The sequence below is a fragment of the Cervus canadensis genome, chromosome 15, assembly GCF_019320065.1.
Source record: "Cervus canadensis isolate Bull #8, Minnesota chromosome 15, ASM1932006v1, whole genome shotgun sequence".
In the NCBI taxonomy this organism is placed as follows: Eukaryota; Metazoa; Chordata; class Mammalia; order Artiodactyla; family Cervidae; genus Cervus; species Cervus canadensis.
In genome coordinates, this window is record NC_057400.1 from 39669218 (window position 1) to 39688818 (window position 19601).

General features: G+C 36.1%; 1 protein-coding gene across 16 annotated transcripts in view; it reads right to left on the bottom strand.

The window, feature by feature from the left end:
- BAZ2B (bromodomain adjacent to zinc finger domain 2B) overlaps window positions 1–19601 on the bottom strand; it is a 399660-nt gene that overhangs the window by 76613 nt on the left and 303446 nt on the right. For all 16 annotated transcript variants that reach the window (XM_043488288.1, XM_043488300.1, XM_043488299.1 and 13 more), the window contains 4 exons: window positions 13815–13907; window positions 13638–13699; window positions 4077–4142; window positions 2270–2335 (listed from right to left, as the gene is read on the bottom strand). In XM_043488288.1, coding sequence (XP_043344223.1) covers window positions 2270–2335; window positions 4077–4142; window positions 13638–13699; window positions 13815–13907 — 287 coding nt within the window. The remainder of the gene's footprint in view (window positions 1–2269; window positions 2336–4076; window positions 4143–13637; window positions 13700–13814; window positions 13908–19601) is intronic.

Sequence of the window (19601 nt, forward strand, 5' to 3'; positions counted from 1 at the left end):
CGGAGTTTACCCAAACCTATGTCCACTGAGTCAGTAATGCCATCCAATCATCTCATCCTCTGTCGTCCTGTTCTTCTCCTGCCTTCAATCTTTCCCAGAATCATGGTCTTTTCAAATGAGTCAGGTCTTCGTATCAGGTGGCCAAAGTAATGGAATTTTAGCTTCAACATCAGTCCTTCCAATGAACACTCAGGACTGATCTCCTTTAGGATGGACTGGCTGGATCTCCTTGCAGTCCAAGGGACTCTCAAGAGTCTTCTTCAACATCACAGTTCAAAAGCATCAGTCCTTCAGCACTCAGCTCTCTTTATAGTTCAACCCTCACATCCATACATGACTACTGGAAAAACCATAGCCTTGACTAGATGGACCTTTGTTGGCAAAGTAATGTCTCTGCTTTTTAATATGCTGTCTAGGTTGGTCATAACTTTCCTTCGAAGGAGTAAGTGTCTTTTAATTTCATGGCTGCAGTCACCATCTGCAGTGATTTTGGAGCCCAAGAAAATAAAATATGCCACTGTTTCCACTGTTTCCCCATCTGTTTGCCACGAAGTGATGGGACTGGATGCCATGATCTTAGTTTTCTGAATGTTGAATTTTAAGCCAACTTTTTCTCTCTCCTCTTTCACTTTCATCAAGAGGCTTTTAAGGTTTGTTTTTTTTTTGCTTTCTGCCATGTGGGTGGTGTCATCTGCATGTCTGAGGTTATTGATATTTCTCCCAGCAATCTTGATTCCAGCTTGTGCTTCATCCAGCCTGGTGTTTCTCATGATATACTCTGCATATAAGTTAAATAAGCAGGGTGACAACATACAGACTTGATGTATTTCTTTTCCTATGGAACCAGTCTGTTGTTCTGTGTCCAGTTCTAACTGTTCCTTCCTGACCTGCATACAGATTTCTCAAGAGGCAGGTCAGGTGGTCTGGTATTCCCATCTCTTGATGAATTTTCTATAGTTTGTTGTGATCCACATAGGTTTTGGCATTGTCAATAAAGCAGAAGTAGATGTTTTACTGAAACTCTGGCTTTTTCTATGATCCAGCAGATATTGGCAATTTGATCTCTGGTTCCTCTGCCTTCTCTAAAACCGGCTTGAACATCTGGAAGTTCACGGTTCACATATTGTTGAAGCCTTGCTTGGAGAATTTTGAGCATTACTTTACTAGCGTGTGAGATGAGTACAATTGTGCGGTAGTTTGAGCATTCTTGGCATTGCCTTTCTTAGGGACTGGAATGAAAACTGATCTTTTCCCGTCCTGTGGCCACAGCTGAGTTTTCCAAATTTGCTGGCATATTGAGTGTACCACTTTCACAGCATCATCTTTTAGGATTTGAAATAGCCTGACTGGAATTCCATCACCTCCATTAGCTTTGTTTTAGTGATGCTTCCTAAGGCTGACTTGACTTCACATTCCAGGATGTTTGGCTCTGGGTGAGTGATCACACCATCGTGTAATAGGATGTAATAGTAGTGGCTATTTCTTGAACTGTTAGGCCCACCTGGATGCTCAATTTCAGTAAACAATTATCAGAAAAAGTGGAAGATAAGAGATGGAATGTGTATATGCAGGGGCGGGGGGCAGTGGTTAGAATGGGCATGAGGGTCCAACTTCTTTCATGCTTCATGCCAGAAAATCAAAACCAAAACATTTCCAAACAACATATGAAGTTACAGTAAATAGCAATGGCTAATTTTAGTATTGGTAAGTTATAGCTGATAAAGCTAAGTTTTGGTTTTGGCAGGCTTTTCACTTTTTAATAGCTAAAAACAGTTGCTAGACATTAACAAAGAGAAAATTATAATCTAAGGAGAGAACTGAATTTGGAACATAAATAGCTCTGGGGAGATCTTATCCATTAAAACTATATACACGTATTATGTGATAGTATATATTTCTGATTTGATATCTGCTATTTAAAGAGCTCAAAGTATCAAACAGAACCTGTATAATAATATATAAAAATATATATACACTAAAAACACACATTATGCACGTTTTATCTGTGCTCAACATTTTTTTCAGCTAGTCATTTTGAGGAGGGCTGTTTTTAATATAACTGATACTAGTATCAGTTCAGTTCAGTCGCTCAATCGTGTCCTACTCTTTGCGACCTCAGGAACCACAGCATGCCAGGCCTCCCTGTCCATCACCAACTCCCAGAGTTTACCCAAACTCATGTCCATTGAGTCGGTGATAATTGATACTAATATAATACCATATAATTTTTATTCTTAAAAAATGAAAACAGATTCTCATCTAAACTAACCTTTATTCGTTTCTCGGCCTCCAATAATTTGGCATTTGCTGCTTCTTCCTTCTTTTTCTTTTTTGCCTGTGCATGGAAAACAGGTCTCAAAGTCATACAACGGTACCACTGCAACCTGAAAATAATCTATGACTTGAACATGGAGCTACATGACTCACAAGATAGAAAACAACACGTGACATACATGTAGACAATTACAGATTTTCTCACAGTTAATATTATATTTACAAACTAATTTTTATTTCTAATGTAAAGATTAGCATTAAGATGTAAAAAATTCTTAAAATTTTTAAGAAGGTCAGCTTTTCTTGATTTTTTCAATTCTACTGAAAGTCTGAAATAATTGTTTATTTTACATTAAAACAATCACAGAAAAAAAGTTTTTTATATAATATTTGCTTTTTTCTGATTTTTAAAAGTAAAACATGATCACTGTAAAAAATTAGGAAGATGGGGTAGATTTTAAACAGTAAATATAAGCTATTTTTCTCTAGCTGTTTATTGTGATTAAATTCAAGGTTTTCAAGAAAGACAGAATGGAAACTTATAATCTTTCTTGAAGTACATTTGGAATATCAAGACCATGATGCCAAATCTGAGCTTCATAATCCTACAGTCATTAACTATCTAGTAGTTTCATAATTATTCAGTAGTTATTAATTTACTCTAAGATATTAGTACTTTTATTTGGATTTTTAAAAATTTATTTAAAATGGGTTAGGAAATATGTATATATTTCCAGAAGGAAAAATCATACAAAAGAAAGCTTCATCTATTTGACACCCTCGGGGAATAAATCATCTATACAGCAATAGTTTCCTGAATAGCTGGGAGGTTGTGCTGTGATCAGCCGCTCAATTGTGTCTGATTCTTTGCGACCTCACGGACTGTAGCCCACCAGGCTCTGTCCATGAGGATTCTCCAGGCAAGAACACTGGAGTGGGTTGCCATGCCCTCCTCCAGGAGATCTTCCCAACCCAGGGATCCAACCCAGGTCTCCCGCACTGCATGAGGATAAGCCAAAAGGGAAGCCCAGCTGGGAGGCTACACCAATGTTCAACCCTGAATATTTATTTATTTTCACGATTTTGGATGGAAATAATTGAGATATATACTATTTAGACACAGCATACTAAATATAATTTGACTTTTTCTTGATGACTTGGGGCAATTATTCTGAACACCAGTTATTATACTGTACAGTTCAACAGAGTAATGCCTTTCAGTTATTAATAATAATGTGTTGAAAACTGCTTGCTAGTCAACTAAAAGATTACAGACAATCTTGTTAGGCTTTTGAATTCCTATATATGCTGGTTGGAGTTTTTCTGTATTTTCCCCTGCTATCTTGTGGCTATTACCTTACTGATTCCAATATATGTCCTCTAGTCCTATTCCATCAGCTTCCAGGGAAGCAAGGCGTATTAGAAACCATAAAAACCAGCTAGTTAAACTATTCCTATATTTAAAATTTACTTTCACTTTTTCAATGTTTTATTTCTAAATTAAAAATAAATATCTATTAGTCCTAATGACTTTTCTAGAAGTAAAGAACACGACTTTGAGCCATGAACTTTATGACACCTATACTGGTTGTTCAGAAGTTTTTCCTTTTGTCTTATTTCCCGGGTTATTAGGATAAGATGAGTTTGCTAAATAAGGTCTTACTGTATGCATCATGCTTGAAAAGAATTTCTGATGGACATACTGTAAGAATGAGAGACTACACAGGTAAGATTTTCAATTTTTCAGACTTTAAAATATGTGACTATATTTACTTTAATCATATCACATTTAAGAATTCTACCTCTAGAATTTGCTGGGCTCGAAGCTCTTTTTCCATTCTGATTTGTTGTATTCTCTTAATTTTTTCCTGTAGAAAAAATTATAACAATTTAAGATAATAAACTAAATATCCAGGTGGAAAGTATTTAAGTAGAATCAAATAATTTAAGATATTAGTACAGAATTACTAAATTTTCCCATGGTGGATATAAAACTTAACTGTTTAGTTTAATATCATATATGTATGTTCATGTCAAGTTAATGTGATTTTATCAAGTTTCTTAAAACCACTTGTAAAATACAAATGTTACATAAGTATACAGAAATCAGGTAAACCAATATGATTAAATTCATTTAGCCTGTGGATTTTTATAAATATTTGCAATTATAACTATTTTGAAATAAATATAGGACAGAATAAGAGAGAAAGAGTAATGAGGAACAGGAGTGAGAAAACATAAGGCTCATCCAGAGTTACTGTCATTCACTGGGTAATCTTGAGCACAGAATAAGTACTCTTGCATAAACCAGGGAGAGGTACTTGTCCTTTCTCACCATGACATGAATAAATTAAAAATGCTTAAAAAACTGTGCAGTGCCACACAACTATAATAGATTATTATTAACAATTTCCATACTATAATCTCTTACTTCAGGTGGTGAATAACATATTATTGATACACTGCTTTTAACTACTACAATAAGACAGATTCAGAAATAATCTGTAATATAATTTTAAAAGGATTAATTATAATGCAACATTGTAGAAAATTATTCACATGACAAAATTCTTGTTTCCATTGTCTTAATTTAATGTATTAGTTATTGTTTTAGAATTTAGGATCACCTAAAGTTTGATAAAACTTTACATTTTGATTTAAACATTATCTCATATGCTATAAGCACAATGTTAACAATTTCATGTTCATAAACCCCTTTGAAAGGCTCAAATTGGCACTTATGATAATAATACAGTTTTCCCCAAACACCCAAATTTTCCTACTAGCAAATTGCATTTGTTGTACTATTTCCACAGCCAACACATCTTATACTGATGAAAAATTATATTACCTGCTTCAATTTCCAGGTGCTAGTTGTATCATTTCAAGCTACATGTCAATGTGTTTTTAAACATTTCTTTGGTTTTTTTGCACACTGATGTTACCGATCCCCTACAGCAGTCTATTGCAGGGTAATAAGATTTCTGGAATTACTGTTCTGATTTTAGAAGACTGTTCACATTCTATGATTTTGCTATTGGTGACCCTATCTTAGTTTTGAATACTAAATATAGCTTGCAAAAAATAAAAGCCCTAATGTATCTTTTGTTTCATTTCCAAGAGAAAGCTGTACTTGATCCATATCTGAAGTATTTATTCAGATTGGAACTTGAGACCTAAGTAAAGCATGCTCTTTATTTAATTTTTCCACTTTTGTCAATCCTATAATGAGGTATGTTCTCAAGTCAGCAAAATGCATTCACTGTTCTCTTACGTACATAGATAGGTATGGAATCTTCATCTTTTTTTTTTAATCCTCATCTTATGTATACTCAATCTAAAGCTTTATTCTGAAGTTGAGATATATATATTTCATGCACATATATGACATATATATGTAATATATATATACGTGTGTGTGTGTGTGTGTGTATTTGGTAGTGGTGTCATTAGCATTAGCAGAGATAAACATTTTTTATTACTTTCTTTAATATAGGTTTACCTTATAATATTGGGTCTCCAATACCTGAACTGAGCTCTTTACATAAAATATCTTTTTTTATCATAAAAAGAGTTGAACTTTTCTTCTTTTTACCTAATAGAAAACTAGGGACTTCCCTGGCAGTCCAGTAGTTAAGAGTCTGTGCTCCTAGTGCAGGGTGCGTGAGTATGATCCCTAGTTGGGGAACTAAGATCCTGCATGCCACATGGTGTGGCAAAAAAAAAATTCTAATAAATAAAATTTTACTAAAAGAAAACTAAAGTTCGTAGAAAGTAAAAGATTTTGCCTTAAAAGGAAACTACAGAGCTCTGTATTTTATATTCCAATGCCTTTGTTCTTTCTGTTTCATAATAATACTTTTGCAAGCTTCCAGAATATTTCCTTAAAAACTATCTGGTGATATTGGCTTACTAGGTGGAATAAATGATCCAGAAGCACATGCTACTATTTTATTCTAGAACTAATGCTGACTTTAAAATAGGCATTATGTAACCGACTATGTGAGTAGACCTAGGCTCTACTTTGATTAACTTTACTGGCAATAAGGAATAAGTTACATGGCATTCTGAAACTACCCTCAGGTAAATATCTTGATGAAAATTCATTGGTGTTAACGTTTCTGGGACATTGGAACTACGATGCTTCTTTGATGACAAGTTAAAAACTATGTATATTTAGGTTATAGCCACCTTAAGAGTTTAGGATCACAAAGCTGAATTTAAAGTGCTGATAAGGGGGGATCGGGATGGGGAATACATGTAAATCCATGGCTGATTCATGTCAATGTATGACAAAAACCACTACAATATTGTAAAGTAATTAGCCTCCAACTAATAAAAATAAACGAAAAAATAAAATAAAATAAAATTCACCCCAAAGGGCTTAACTTGGGGACAAATGGTAAAGTGCTGATAAGATTTGAAGGATCTCTCGCCATCAGGAAATAGGATAAGCTATAAAATAGTAAAGAAAAATACTGCATAGGAACCTGGAATATTAGATCTATGAAACAAGGTAAACTGGAAGTGGTCAAACAGGAGATGGCAAGAGTAATATCGACATCTTAGGAATCAACAAACTAAAATGGACTGGAATGGGCAAATTTAATTGAGATGACCATTACTATCTACTACTGAAGCAAGAATCCATTAGAAGAAATGTACTAGCCCTCATACCAACAAAAAAGTCCAAAATGCAGTACTTGGGTGCAATTTAAAAACTGACAGAATGATCTGTTCGTTTCTAAAGCAAACCATTTAATATCACAGTAATCCAAGTCTATGCACCAACCACTAATGGCGAAGAGGCTGAACGGTTCTATGATGACCTACAAGACCTTCTAGAACTAACACCAAAAAAAGATGTCCTTTTCATCATAGGGGACTGGAATGCAAAAGTAGGAAATCATGAGATAGCTGGAGTAACAGGCAAGGTTGGCCTTGGAGTACAAAATAAAGTGGGGCAAAGGCTAAGGGTGTTTTGCCAAGAAAACACACTGGTCATAGCAAACACCCTTTTCCAACAATACAAGAGATGACTCTACAACATGGACATCACCAGATGGTCAATACCAAAATTGATTTATTATATTCTTTGCAGCCAAAGATGGAGAAGCTCTAGACAGTCAGCAAAATTAAGACTGGGAGCTGACTGTGGCTCAGAACATGAACTCCTTATTGTCAAATTCAGACTTAAACTGAAGAAAGTATGGGAAAGCACTAGACCATACAGGTATGACCTAAATCAAATCCCTTATGATTATCCAGTGGAAGTGACAAATAGATTCAAGGGATTAGATCTGATAGAGTGCCTGAAGAACTATGGACAGAGGTTTGTGACATTGTACAGGAGGCAGGGATCAAGACCATCCCCAAGAAAAAGAAGAGCAAAAAGGCAAAATGGTTGTCTGAGGAGGGCTTACAAATAGCTGAGAAAAGACAAGAAGCTAAAGGCAAAGGAGAAAAGGAACAATATGCCCATTTGAATGCAGACTTTCAAAGAACAGCAAGGAGAGATAAGAAAGCCTTCCTCAGTGATCAGTACAAAGAAATAGAGGAAAACAACAGAATGGGAAAGACTAGAGATCTCTTCAAGAAAGTTAGAGATACCAAGGGGACATTTCATGCAAAGATGGGCACAATAAAGGACAGAAATAGTATGGCTCTAACAGAAGCAGAAGATACTAAGAAGAGGTGGTAAGAATACACAGAAGAACTATACAAAAAAGATTTTAATGACCCACATAACCATGATGGTGTGATCACTCACCTAGAGCCAGACATCCTGGAATGCGAAGTCAAGTGGGCCTTAAAAAGCATCACTATGAACAAAGCTAGTGGAGGTGATGGAATTCCAGTTAAGCTATTTCAAATCCTAAAAGATGATGCTGTGAAAGTGGTACACTCAATATGCCAGCAAATTTGGAAAACTCAGCTGTGGCCACAGGACTGGGAAAGGTCAGTTTTCATTCCATTCCCAAAGAAAGGCAATGCCAAAGAATGTTCAAACTACCACACAATTGCACTCATCTCACACTCTGGCAAAGTAGCGCCCAAAATTCTCCAAGCCAGGCTTCAACAGTACATGAACCGAGAACTTCCAGATGTTCAGGTGGATTTAGCAAAGGCAGAGGAACCAGAGATCAAATGCCAACATCTTTTGGATAATAGAAGAAGCAAGAGTTTCAGAAGAACATCTACTTCTGCTTTATTGACAATGCCAAAGCCTTTGACAGTGTGGATCACAACAAACTTTGGAAAATTCTTCCAAGAGACGGGAATACCAAACACCTGACCTGCCTCTTGAGAAACCTGTATGCAGGCCAGGAAGGCACAGTTAGAACTGGACATGGAAGAACAGGCTGGTTCCACACTGGGAAAGGAGTATGTCAAGGCTGTATGTTGTCACCCTGCTTATTTAACATATTTACAGAATATATCATGCGAAATACTGGGCTGGATGAAGCACAAGCAGGAATCAAGATTGCTGGGAGAAATATCAATAACCTCAGACATGTAGATGACACCACTGTTATGGCAGAAAGTGAATAGAAACTGAGGAGCCTCTTGATGAAAGTGAGAGAGAGTGAAAAAGATGTCTCAAAATTCAACATTCAAAAAACTATGATCATGGCTTCCGGTCCCATCACTTCATGGCAAATAGATGGGGAAACAATGGAAACAGTGACAGACTTTGTCTTCTTGGGCTCCGAAATCACTGTCGATGGTGACTGTAGCCATGAAATTAAAAGATTCTCGGTCCTTGGAAGAAAAGTTATGACCAATCTAGACAGCATATTAAAAAGCAGAACCATTACTTTGCTGACAAAGGTCCATCTAGTCAAAAGTCATGGTTTTCCCAGTAGTCATGTATGGATATGAGAGTTGGACTATAAAGAAAGCTGAGTGCCGAAGAAGAATCGATGCTTTTGAACTGTGGTGTTGGAGAAGACTCTTGAGAGTCCCTTGGACTGCAGGAGATCAAACCAGTCAATCCTAAAGGAAATCAACCCTGAATATTCACTGGAAGGACTGATGCTGAAGCTGAAGCTCCAATACTTTGGCCACCTGATGTGAAGAACTGACTCATGTGAAAAGACCATGATATTGGGAAATATTGAAGGCGGGAGGAGAAGGGGACAATAGAGGATGAGATGGTTGGATGGCATCACTGTATCGATGGACTTGAGTTTGAGCATGCTCTGGGAGTTGGTGATGGACACAGAAGCCTGGCGTGGCGCAGTTCATGGGGTTGCAAAGAGGTGGACACAACTGAGCGACTGAACTGACCCGACTGATGAAAAAAGTGTAATAGAAACAGCTGTATTTCACTTTTAAATGAGATATAAGCTTATTTTTACCTATTGTAACAAACAGTAAATATTAACAAATGCATTTATTTATATATGGTAGATATATATATATTTAGAAGTCAGCCTTAGTAGTGACAATTAGGAAACTAAGTAAGGAATTCAAGTTTACTCCTGAGTACTTTGCATTACAGTAAATGAGTTTATCTTTATCATCTTTTAAAAAGTGAGCATTTGCTTTGTCAGTGCCAGGCACTGTCTTTGGAATTTTACATTCATTACCTCATTTAATCTTCAGAGGATGCAGTTGTTTTCTGTTACAGTGGAGGAAATAGAGACTTAGAGGTTAAGCAATTTATCTAAGGTTACAAATTTCTTCAGTAGCAGAGTCCATAATTCAACACTAGGCTGCCTGACTACAAACTAAATTCTCAAACTCATTTCTGTACCAACTCTTTCTAATCATACTGCTTTAATCAATACTGGAAAGACCCTTAGAGAGAGCCATATCAAATCCAACCCAAGCCATTTTATTTTTCAGCTATTTATATAATAACAAAATTGACTTCATTTCATGGGTTTTAAAAAGAATAGCACTTATCCCCAATTCCTTTCTACTTTCATAATTATAGTGAATATATGGTGATGGGAAAGTACTTTACATATTCCTATGTTAAATAAAGTTGAATATCATGTCACTTTACCTATAAAAATGTTAAAGTTACTTCATTTACCTATATTTAATTTTGAAAGCTACACACAGGAAAGGTATTATTGATATGCAATAGAATGCTGCTGAAATGATGCTTTTTTCATTTTGCTGCATTGTAGGTGGCTCTACATAACTACATCCATGGATTCTACTAACCATGGATCAAAGATACTCAGAAAAAAAAGTTTCCAGGAAGTTCTCAAAAGTAAAACTTGAATTTGCCTCAAGCTGGCAACTATTATGTAGCCGTCACATTATAAGTATTACAAGTCATCAGGAGATGATTTAAAGTATACAGAAGGATGTGCATAGGTTATACGCAAATCCTACACAACTGTTTTACGGGACTTGCATCTATGGACTCTGGTATCCATGGGAGTCCTGGAACCTATCCCTTGTGGATACCGAGGGATGACTGCAGTAATTTTTCATTGACTGTAAAGCAATCACGAGCAAGAGAAGCAAACCTTATTCTATATAATTTGAAGTTAAATTTTTACTAGTATTTTTACATGCTTTAGGACAATAAGCTTTTCTTATTAAAATTTGAATACTTAAGTAATATCCTACATTTACTGATGTGCATGCATGCTCAGTTGCTAGTCATATCCAATTCTTTGGAAGCCATAGACAGTAGCCCACCAGTCTTCTCTGTCCATGGGATTATCCAGGCAGGAATACTGGAGTGGGTTGCCATTTCCTTCTCCAGGGGATCTTCCCGACCAAGGGATTGAACTGTATCTCCTGCATCTCCTGCACTAGCAGGAAGATTCTTTACCACTGAGCTACTAGGGAAGCCCTCATTTACTGGTATATTAATTTAAAAGGTTTCAAAGTTATTCATGGTGTCAACTTATATTCAAAGTCTATCAAGATATTCAAATTATCTAGAAAATTTCTTGTTTGGTGACCCACCTCTTGAGAAACCTATATGCAGGTCAGGAAGCAACAGTTTGAACTGGACATGGAACAACAGACTGGTTCCAAATAGGAAAAGGAGTACGTCAAGGCTGTATATTGTCACCCTGCTTATTTAACTTAAATGCAGAGTACATCATGAGAAACACTGGTCAGGAAGAAGCACAAGCTGGAATCAAGATTGACGGGAGAAAGATCAATAACCTCAGATATGCAGATGACACCAGCCTTATGGCAGAAAGTGAAGAGGAACTAAAAAGCCTCTTGATGAAAGTGAAAGAGGAGAGTGAAAAAGTTAGCTTAAAGCTCAACATTCAGAAAACTAAGATCATGGCATCTGGTTCCATCACTTCAAGGGAAATAGACAGGGAAACAGTGGAAGCAGTGTCAGACTTTATTTTGGGGGGCTCCAAAATCACTGCAGATGTTGACTGCAGCCATGAAATTAAAAGATGCTTACTCCTTGGAAGGAAAGTTATGACCAACCTAGACAGCATATTAAAAAGCAGAGACATTACTTTGCCAACAAAGGTCCATCTAGTCAAGGCTATGGTTTTTCAGTGGTCATGTATGGATGTGAGAGTTGGACTGTGAAGAAAGCTGAGCACCAAAAAATTAATGCTTTTGAACTGTGGTGTTGGAGAAGACTCTTGAGAGTCCCTTGGACTGCAAGGAGATCCAACCAGTCCATCCTAAAGGAGATCAGTCCTGGGTGTTCATTGGAAGGACTGATGGGGAAGCTGAAGCTCCAATACTATGGCCACCTGATGTGAACAGTTGACTCACTGGAAAAGATCCTGAAGCTGGGAGGGATTGGGGGCAGGAGAAGAAGGGGACGACAGAGGATGAGATGGCTGGATGGCATCACCGACTCAATGGACATGAGTTTGAGTAAACTCCAGGATTTGGTGATGGACAGGGAGGCCTGGCGTGCTGCGATTCATGGGGTCGCAAAGAGTCGGACACGACTGAGCGACTGAACTGCACTGAATCAATTCCTAAAAACTTGGAAGTAGAAGACTTAGTTTTTAAAATGAAGTGAATTTTAATTCAAGAAAGAGAACTTTCTAATACAGATATATAATATTACTGTGAAATATAGTCATTTCAGAAATCAAAATGAAAATAATGTACATATTTGTTGTTGTTTAGTCGTTAAATTATGTCTGACTTATTTGTGACCCCATAGATGTAGCCCACCAGGCTCCTCTGTCCATGGGATTTTCCAAGCAATAATAATGGAAATAATGCCATGTTCTTCTCCAGGGGATCTTCCCAACTCAGGGATCAAACTTGTGTCTCCTGCATTGGCAGGTGAACTCTTTTTTTTTTTTCAAACTTTAAAGGGATTTATCTGTGATTTCCTATGGTGGCTCAGAGGTTAAAGTGTCTGCCTCCAATGCGGGTGACCTGGGTATGATCCCTGGGTTGGGAAGATCCCCTGGAGAAGGAAATGGCAACCCACTCCAGTATTCTTGCCTGGAGAATCCCACGGACGGAGGAGCCTGGTAGGCTACAATCCATGGGGTCACAAAGAGTAGGACACGACTGAGCGACTTCACTTCACTTCACATATATTTAGCTTGTAAATACAAGACTGTAAATGTATTAAGAGACAATTTCTGTTAAAGTTTTCATTGTGTTTCACTTCAAGTACTGCACAAGTTAAAATCTGATACAGGATTTATATTCAGTGATCAGAAACTCCCCATCTCAGACTTTTGTTTAATGTGGTGGGTAACTTCATCATTTCAATAGACACCACCAGCAGGAAAGTTTCTCTTTTATGGCTTCTAGGACTTTCATTAGTTAGTGTGCATACAGTTCTCATTTTCTATATCATTGTCATTATCATTGCTATCTCCATCACTTTCTAATGGGATGCCTGTGGCAGCTGAAGCACCTTTAGTTTCTCGGTCAAGGGGGGAAAAGCCAGTTCCACTGAAAGTGTCTTGTCTCTGGTAGAAGAGGACATATGCTGCTTTGGACACAATCTGGTCTTCAGATGCAGCTGAGACACTACTGTCATCAAAGTAGTACCATTTTCCATCATCTTTATTTTTTGCGAAAGCAGTATAGTGTGCTCCTCCCATTCCTCCACAGTGGCTGGAAACAGCAATCAAATTATAGCAGCAAGGACCTGCATTTGAATTAATTAGGAATTCTGACATATCCAAATCATTGATAGGAAAATCAACTAAGGTCTCTCATGTATCAACTTGTCTCTCATGTATCGATTTAAGAAAATCACTTGAGATGTACCACAAGTATTGGAGGCAGAGATCATAAATCCAATTTCTTTGTGGCAGGTGAATTCTTTACCAGTGAACCACCTGGAAAGTCCAATACAGATACAGAAATATACATATAGACTGCAAGACAATGCCTGTGTTTTGAAAATCAGTTCCAGTCAATAAACATACCTGTTGTTTCATAATCTTTATCTGTTCTTTTTGCTTTCGCTTCTCCTCAGCAGCAATTATTGCTATGATGAAAAATCAAAGCACAGATAGCATCAGAAAAAGAAAAAAGAAGAGATGCCTCTTGTGAGTTACCCAATACTCACTCTCCAAGTTGATGCTACCATTTAAATCACGAACCTTGTTGTTTTTTAGCTTCTTTGGCAACCCGAGCCTGTTCCTGCTTTTGCAGTTTTCTCAAAAGCTTTATTTGTGCTGCTTGCCTGGCTATTTCTGAAAAACACAAAATTTTAAGGAATGTTATTAACAACTTAATAACAGCAAATTAATAACAACATAAGTGCTCTCCTAAAAACAATAACTGTGAAACTGGTATCATCATGAAGGACATGATTTTTAAGAATACTGTCAAACGTAACATTAGACACTCAGTAGGAAAATGGCAGGAAATGTTACATTCGTTTCCCCTAGAAATTGCCAATTTTTCATCAATATGACCCTATATATAGAATAAGAATGATGCTTCTCTTAATCCTCATCACAGAGGCTAATATACAAACATTTTTTTCACATTTCGTGTAATCATCACTGAGTAGGAAAGTAGCTGCTAATATGTAAAAAAGTGATTTAGCTTCAATCTTAACAGTAATACATAGAAAAAGAAAAAGAATCCAATATAGACTAAAGTCTCCCAAACTAAGCATTTCAACTAGCTATATAAATGGCATAAGTTTCTGAATCTATTGATACTTTCACTAGTGAAGGAAAAAGACTAAATCTCCTAAAAAAGAGAGAATGTTGATTTCTCAGAACAACCTAGTTCTCATACTTTTTAAGGACAAATGTATGAAACTGGGATAGAGTTACATAATTAATGGTCCCAATTCTTCATCTCTTCCTCTATCTGTGCCATTTGCAATGTGGCTTTGTGGTTCCACTCACCAAGACGTGTGAGGAACATTTTTTCTTGGCCCTTGATTTTGAGTTCAGTCATGTGATCTGCTTGGGCCAATAAAATGTTAGCAATGTGATGCAAGCATAAGTCTGAAAGTGTACTTGAACTCTTTATACCATTACTCCTATGCCTTGCCCTTTATTGTGAGGACATATCTGGATTAGGCTGCTAGAGATTGGGAGCTAGTTGATTCCACAAATGTAAACAAGTCCAGTCAGGATCAGCAGAGATGCCTAACTGCCTAACTTAACACTAGCTGATTCTATCTGCACAAACAATTAATGCTTAGGGTTGTATTTTCCACTGAGGTTTTGTTGATGGTTCTTTTGCAGCATTACTGTTGCAAGAGGTAACTGATACAGAAGGTATGTAATGTCATGCTTTCTTCTGCTGGCAAACTTGATCAGAATATTTCTAATTATAAAAGTGGTGGATCATAATATCCTTCATAAAATCATTTTAGAAAATACCCCTCTACATTAGACATTGTTTTCAACCTTGTAGCAGATGATTAATTTTAAGAAATTTATATATTATATTCACCAATAGTGAATATGATCAGGTAACATCTAAATTACTTGAGCTCTACTAATAATTTCTATCATTTACTGAACTGTTGTATTAAATTTACATGATTTTGTTTAATCTTCATAACAACCCTATGAGACAGTCAACATTATGCCCAGGGTCACTAAGGGTCACAAAAGTTACACAGCAGACTTAAGATACCTACCCTGGACTTTCTGACTTCATAGTTCATGTTACTACTTCTAAAGTTTAGAAGTATGTTACTACTTCTGAAACCTTTAAAGCAATTTGAGTTATCTTGAGATTTTCGAAAGAAACATAACTCTATGTCCTTGTAACAGCTAAGATGAAGTTGCTTACTATGGCTGATTTTCTATCATTAACACTTAAAAAAGGAGGCAAGATATAAGGTTTGATTTTATCCAGGAGACTTGAAGGATAGAAGCTGATGCTAGCACATCAGTTCAGTTCAGTTCAGTCGCTCAGTCGTGTCCAACTCTTTGCGACCCCATGATTCTCAGAATATGCCTCCAACCTTTTAATAAGTTTTAATATTAAGCAGTTTTGAGCATCATCAAGAATTTCTGAGCAACATAAAAAGGAGTCTCCTGTTCATGAAATACTCTTGGAAATCAATATGTATGTATAAACTGGGCTACAGAATTAGCAAACTCTGATAATAATACATATGAAGGACACTGCTTTCATCTATGACAGATCCAGATAAACATTTTTTTTTTAACATTTAAGAATTGAAAGTTTTCACTAAACTCTGCTATAAAGACCAAAATCTGCCATAAAATGTAAAGGTGTGTTGCAAAGCGTGTTAGCTACTCAGTTGTGTCCTACTCTGTGCCCACGGACTGTAGCCTGCCAGACTTCTCCGTCCATGGGATTTTCCAGGCAAGAATACTGGAGTGGGTTGCCATTTCCTTCTCCATGGGATCTTCCCAATCCAGGGATCAAACCTGGGTCTCCTGCATTGCAGATGGACTCTTTACCATCTGAGCCTCCATGGAAGCCAAGTAGTTAAAAAATATATATTTTCTAGAAAATGTGGCATAAGTATGATGCTTTGTTCTCAGCTAAACTGATGCTCTCTAATAGCAGTTTGGCTTATAATAAGGAAATTTTTAGCACCTATATAGGTGTATTTTTGTATATGAATGTATCAGTCAATTTCAAACTCCAAACAAGTTCACAGTAATTTTAAAAAACACTAGAAAGCTCAACTGATATTTTTTCATTTTAGCAAGGAAGATACAATTTGGATTAATCATTTAAAATGTATGCAGCTTAACTTTTATATTACAAACAGTTAGAGAAAATATGAAAAAAAGAATATTAAAAAAAAAGAAAAAAAATAAGTTAATTAGGGACACTATGGAGGAAGGAGAATGAGTCAGAGACCTATAAAATTCACTCAGGCTCTGTGGAATAAACAGCTTCCAATATCTTCTCATTTATTTGGTTTATGGTTGTTGAATATATTATTGATTATAATGAACACTTGAAATATTAATTTGAAAAATATTTTTCATGGATGAAGAATTTGTAAATTTCAAAGAAAAAATTTATTTTGAAGTAAAGTTTATTTTCACTTTGAATTAGGGCTATTCTACATATACCACATTTCTTTGATTTTAAGATGCATTTTTAAACATGTCTAAAATCACAATGTGTCTAAAAATTGGCAGCATTTTGCTTTCTTAGTGGAACATCTGAAATAACAGGACTTTGTATAGACTAGGGCATCTCAGATTCCATAATGTATGAAATGGACAGATGTTACTAGATATCTTAGAAAATTTGAGATATGAATGGTATCGACCAGTTAAGAAGCAGGTTTATTAGACAGGTTGAAAGTTTTTTTTTAAATTCAGATTTTGTCAAATTCCTATATGTATTCTCTGAGAAATTAGACCTCTCATTTCACAATGCTTAAAAGTACAAAGTTTGCACATTGTTTTTTTTTTTTTTTCTGTTTTGAATCTTTCTCCAAATTAAGTCCAGTTGTTTAGCCTAGTTGAATCCTTGTATGAAACAGAATCATACAGAATCCCTTCAGGTAACCCCCTCAAATTGTTGATGTAGAAACCTTTTAGAAATAAAAGGGGGATAGGGATTCATTGCTATTTTCCTTTCTTCCCAAGGAAAAAGCATGCATATTATACTACACTTACTTGTATATATTAATAATTATTTATTTACTGCTAAATATTTAACATTTATATGCATGCAAGAAAGAACATATGTACACAATAAGGTCAAATGTAAAAGAATTTGCAAAATGCAACATAATACAAGGGAAAAACTATGTAATAGAATACAAACCAATCAGAAATCTTGACGGTGAAAAAACATCTGAGTAAAAGTTGAATAATTAACTTCCAATTAGAAAAAATTTAGTTCATTTTACAAATATAAAGTTGCCATTTTGGATACTAAGTATTAATGCTACTTGTATAAGATATGCAAAACATATATGAAGAGCCCATACTTTGGATATCAGTTAATTTCAAGCTTTCTTATTTTACACACAAAAAGCAATGCACATTCCCCAGTGTTACATGTTCTTCAGAAAAGACAGTGGTTTACTGACAATACTAATTTTAAAAACTCATCAAGTATGGCTCTATTAGTTAACATATTAACTTAGCCTGGTGGGCTGCCATCTGTGGGGTCGCACAGAGTCAGACACGACTGAAGTGACTTAGCAGCAGCAGCAGCAATTTTTCAGGGGTGATAAGTCTTAAAAGGAACCAAGCAGAGTAACGTGAAAAATATTTAATGAACATACTATGGCAGATAAAAACTTATACAACATTAAGTTAAATACCAGGCAGTTAACCTACATGCCATTGGCGGAAGTATGAATTAGTGCAATCTTTTTGGAGATAATATTTGTCTATTTACCCAAAGTGAAAATGAACATATGTTTTGATTCAGAGATTCTATCTCTAGAATTTTATACCATACATAGGCACACCTTTAGAAGGATGTGAAGATACGTGTAATGTGTACTTACTGCAGCATTGTTTGTGATACAAATATCAAGAAAGAGCTACAACAGTCATCAGAAGACGACTACTTAAATGAAGTATGGTAGAATCATACATAGTATCACTTACTATTCAGCCATTAAAAGAATATGGTTGATTTTTAAGTGTTGATACAGAAAGATGTTCAAGATAAATTAACTGGAAAAAAGACAAGATGAATAGTATATACACTATAAGCCATTTATCTTAGACATCAAAAAGGATATATATGTAATTGTTGTTGTTTAGTCGCTAAGTCATGTCTGACTCTGTGACGCCATGGACTGTAGCCCACCAGGCTCCTCTGTCCATGGGATTTCTGAGGCAAGAATACTGGAGTGGGTTGCCATTTCCTTCTCCAGGGGATCTTCCCTGGAATTGAACCTGCATCTCCTGCAGTACAGGTGGATTCTTTATTGCCACACCACCAGGGAAGCCCAATATATGTAAAACAACTTATTTTATATGCATATGTACATATATGAATATTTGAAGACGTGTGTGTGTAGGAGTGTATGTACATATTACTGAATAGACTAATGAAATAATTGTTAATAATGATTCCACTCATTAATATTTTTTACAGAAGCCATTCTGTTCTATGAGTTTTTGTCATAGACATTTATTTTGTAATAAAAACAAAAGAGCTACAAAGAAGTCAATATTATGCTGCTGTTTACAATAAACAAATGTCATGCTTTTCCCTCAGAGAAAACCCATAAGAAGTAAAATCCTGTATGTCTTTTAAGTCAGTTCTTATTACCGAACCTTTATTTTACATTGCTGCTACTGCTGCTAAGTAGTGTCCGACTCTGTGTGACCCCATAGACAGCAGCCCACCAGGCTCCCCCGTCCCTGGGGTTCTCCAGGCAAGAACACTGGAGTGGGTTGCCATTTCCTTCTCCAGTGCATGAAAGTGAAAAGTGAAAGTGAAGTCGCTCAGTTGTGTCCGACTCTTAGCGACCCCATGAACTGCAGTCTACCAGGCTCCTCTGTCTGTGGGATTTTCCAGGCCAGAGTACTGGAGTGGGCTGCCATTGCCTTCTCCGTATTTTACATTTACACATGTGTATATATAGGCTTGTTAATATAAGGCACCAACATGTATGCTGATGTACATTCAGATAGTCCTCACAAGAAGAGGCTTCCCAGTTGTAACTAGTAACTTAAACTCAAAGCAGGACTATTTTCTTTTAGTCAGCTTTTTCTATGTCAGACATAGCCTTGGAACTTTTTTTTTTTGTTTGTTTGTTTGTTTTTTTAGCCTTGGAACTTAATGTTAATAATTTATGTACAATTTTGACTCATAAGTACATCTGAGGTTATTATGAATACTTTGTGCTTGATAGTGATACCTTCTGGTGGTCTTAAAATAAATATTTTTTGAATTAAAACTACTACTTGGGCATTTTGAAAATATATGTAATATGTGCACACTATAGA